This window comes from Quercus robur, chromosome 5, assembly GCF_932294415.1.
Source record: "Quercus robur chromosome 5, dhQueRobu3.1, whole genome shotgun sequence".
In the NCBI taxonomy this organism is placed as follows: Eukaryota; Viridiplantae; Streptophyta; class Magnoliopsida; order Fagales; family Fagaceae; genus Quercus; species Quercus robur.
Window position 1 is genome coordinate 5,271,091 of NC_065538.1, and position 2,139 is coordinate 5,273,229.

General features: G+C 42.8%; 1 protein-coding gene across 1 annotated transcript; it reads left to right on the forward strand.

Annotated features, from left to right (window-relative positions):
• Positions 1–575: 575 nt before the first annotated feature.
• LOC126727704 (uncharacterized) lies at positions 576–1,496 on the forward strand. The gene has a single exon (XM_050433628.1). It carries the CDS (start codon positions 576–578, stop codon positions 1,494–1,496), a length of 921 nt encoding a protein of 306 aa, XP_050289585.1.
• The last annotated feature ends 643 nt before the right edge of the window (positions 1,497–2,139 follow it).

Genomic DNA, 2,139 nt, shown 5'->3' on the forward strand with positions numbered 1-2,139 from the left:
GAAGCCACGTCACCCTCAGAAAACCACACCCTTCCTAAACCAAACACACACCTTCCCAATTGTCCTATGTCCTCTAACGCAGTTCAAAATTCACCCTTCAATAATCAACCGAACCATAACTTGGCCACATCATCCCCTAGTCCCACTCAAAATTCTAACATGTCCCCACCTCCATCATCCAATACTCAAACTACCCTTAACTTGGCTACAACACCACTAAACCCCACTCACAATCCTAACCTGACCCCATCTCAAACTACCCTTAACTTGACCACATTGCCACTCAATCCCACTCAAAATTCCAACCCGACCCTATCTCCATCCCCCAATATTCACACTACCATAAAATTGGCCACATCATCACCCACCCCTAAACCCTCACCTACTTGGAAACGTATTCCTAGGGCTGCCGTGGAACATACATCAACAGAAAAAGTAGTGAAGGGCATGAAAAGGGCTTTACCAAGTACACAACAACAATTTGAGTTGCCCAAAAAAAGACATGTGGTTTCCCAGACTGATGAAGAAAACATCCAGATATTGGCGGAGGCTGGTGTTCAGCCCCGCCAAGAGCAATGAGTTTGATAGTGTGGAACTATCGTGGGCTTGGGAACCTACGTACAAAAGATCAGCTTGCAGACTTGGTGTGGGCAAAAGATCCCTCTGTCGTGTTTTTAGCCGAAACATGGACAGATAAAGCTAGGCTAGAACAGGTACAAAGACGAATCCAATTTAAGAATTTGTTTGAAGTTCCAAGGAAGAATAAAGCAGGGGGTTTGGCAATTTTTTGGAAGGAAGGGTTTCCCTTGGACATTGAGACTTTCTCTATAAATCACATTGACACCACGATTAACAAAAATAAGGAGAATGAGTGGCGTTTCACAGGATTCTATGGTGAACCCGAGACACACAAGAGACATGAATCATGGGCAAAGTTACGTTCTCTAAAAAACCGTGGATCATCTCCATGGTTATGTGCCGGTGACTTCAACGAGATCACACGCCAATCAGAAAAACAAGGAGGGCGTTCACGTCCACACAACCAGATGCAACCTTTTAGGGATGTGGTGGACGAATGTGGATTCATAGACTTAAAATTTGTGGGCTTCCCTTTTACTTGGCATAAACACTACTTAGATTTCACTGTGTGGGAGAGACTCGATCGGTCTTTAGCTACCAATGAGTGGTTCCTAATGTTTCCGGGTACAAAGGTTCACCACCTTGATGTTACAACATCTGATCATAAGGCCCTTTGGATCTCTATGGAAGGTATGGATTGCAGCTTTCAAAAACCCTTTAGATTCGAACAAATGTGGATGACAGACAAAGGGTGCACTGAGACTATAGAGGCTGTGTGGAGTGCGAGAAATTCTGAACCATGGGACTCAGGGGTGATAACAAAAATTGATAAATGTGGACAGGAATTATCTCGGTGGAGCAAGAAGTGTTTTGGCAACGTTCGAAAACAGCTTGAAGTAAAACGTAAACAATTATAGAGGGCTAAACAGGTAGCTCTTCGAACTGGGGACTCAAGCCGGATGAAGTTCTTGGAGGATGAGGTAAATTTGCTGATTGATAAAGAAGCTATTATGTGGAGGCAGCGGGCAAAAACATTATGGCTTTCTGATGGTGATAAAAATACCCGATTCTTCCACACTAAAGCGTCCCAGCAACGCCGAAGGAACTATATCACAAAATTATATGATGCAGAAGGGAGATGGTGCTCTAGCCAAGATCAAATATGTGATACAATTGTTAGCTTCTATGAGACACTTTTCACTTCGGAAGAACCAAGCAATTTTGAGGAAGTAATTGATACAATCCCACATGTGGTGACAAATGAAATGAATGTGAAACTTGAGGCAGATTTCACCATTGAGGAAGTAGAGGTTGCCTTGAAACAAATGGCCCCCTTGAAAGAACCCGGCCCGAACGGGATGCCTCCTTTGTTCTACCAGAGCTATTGGTCCTTGGTTGGTTCAGATGTCTCAACTACTATTTTGCACTACCTTAATTCTGGTATTTTACCTCAAACTCTTTGTCATTCTTTTATTACATTGATTCCCAAGGTAAAAGATCCAGAATATGTAACGGAATTTAGACCTATTAGCTTGAGCAATATTTTGTATAGAATTTTTG

What these genes read in the sequence shown, in the direction of transcription:
- LOC126727704 (XM_050433628.1), top strand. Translation starts at nt 576, where the DNA reads ATGAGTTTGATAGTGTGGAACTATCGTGGGCTTGGGAACCTACGTACA.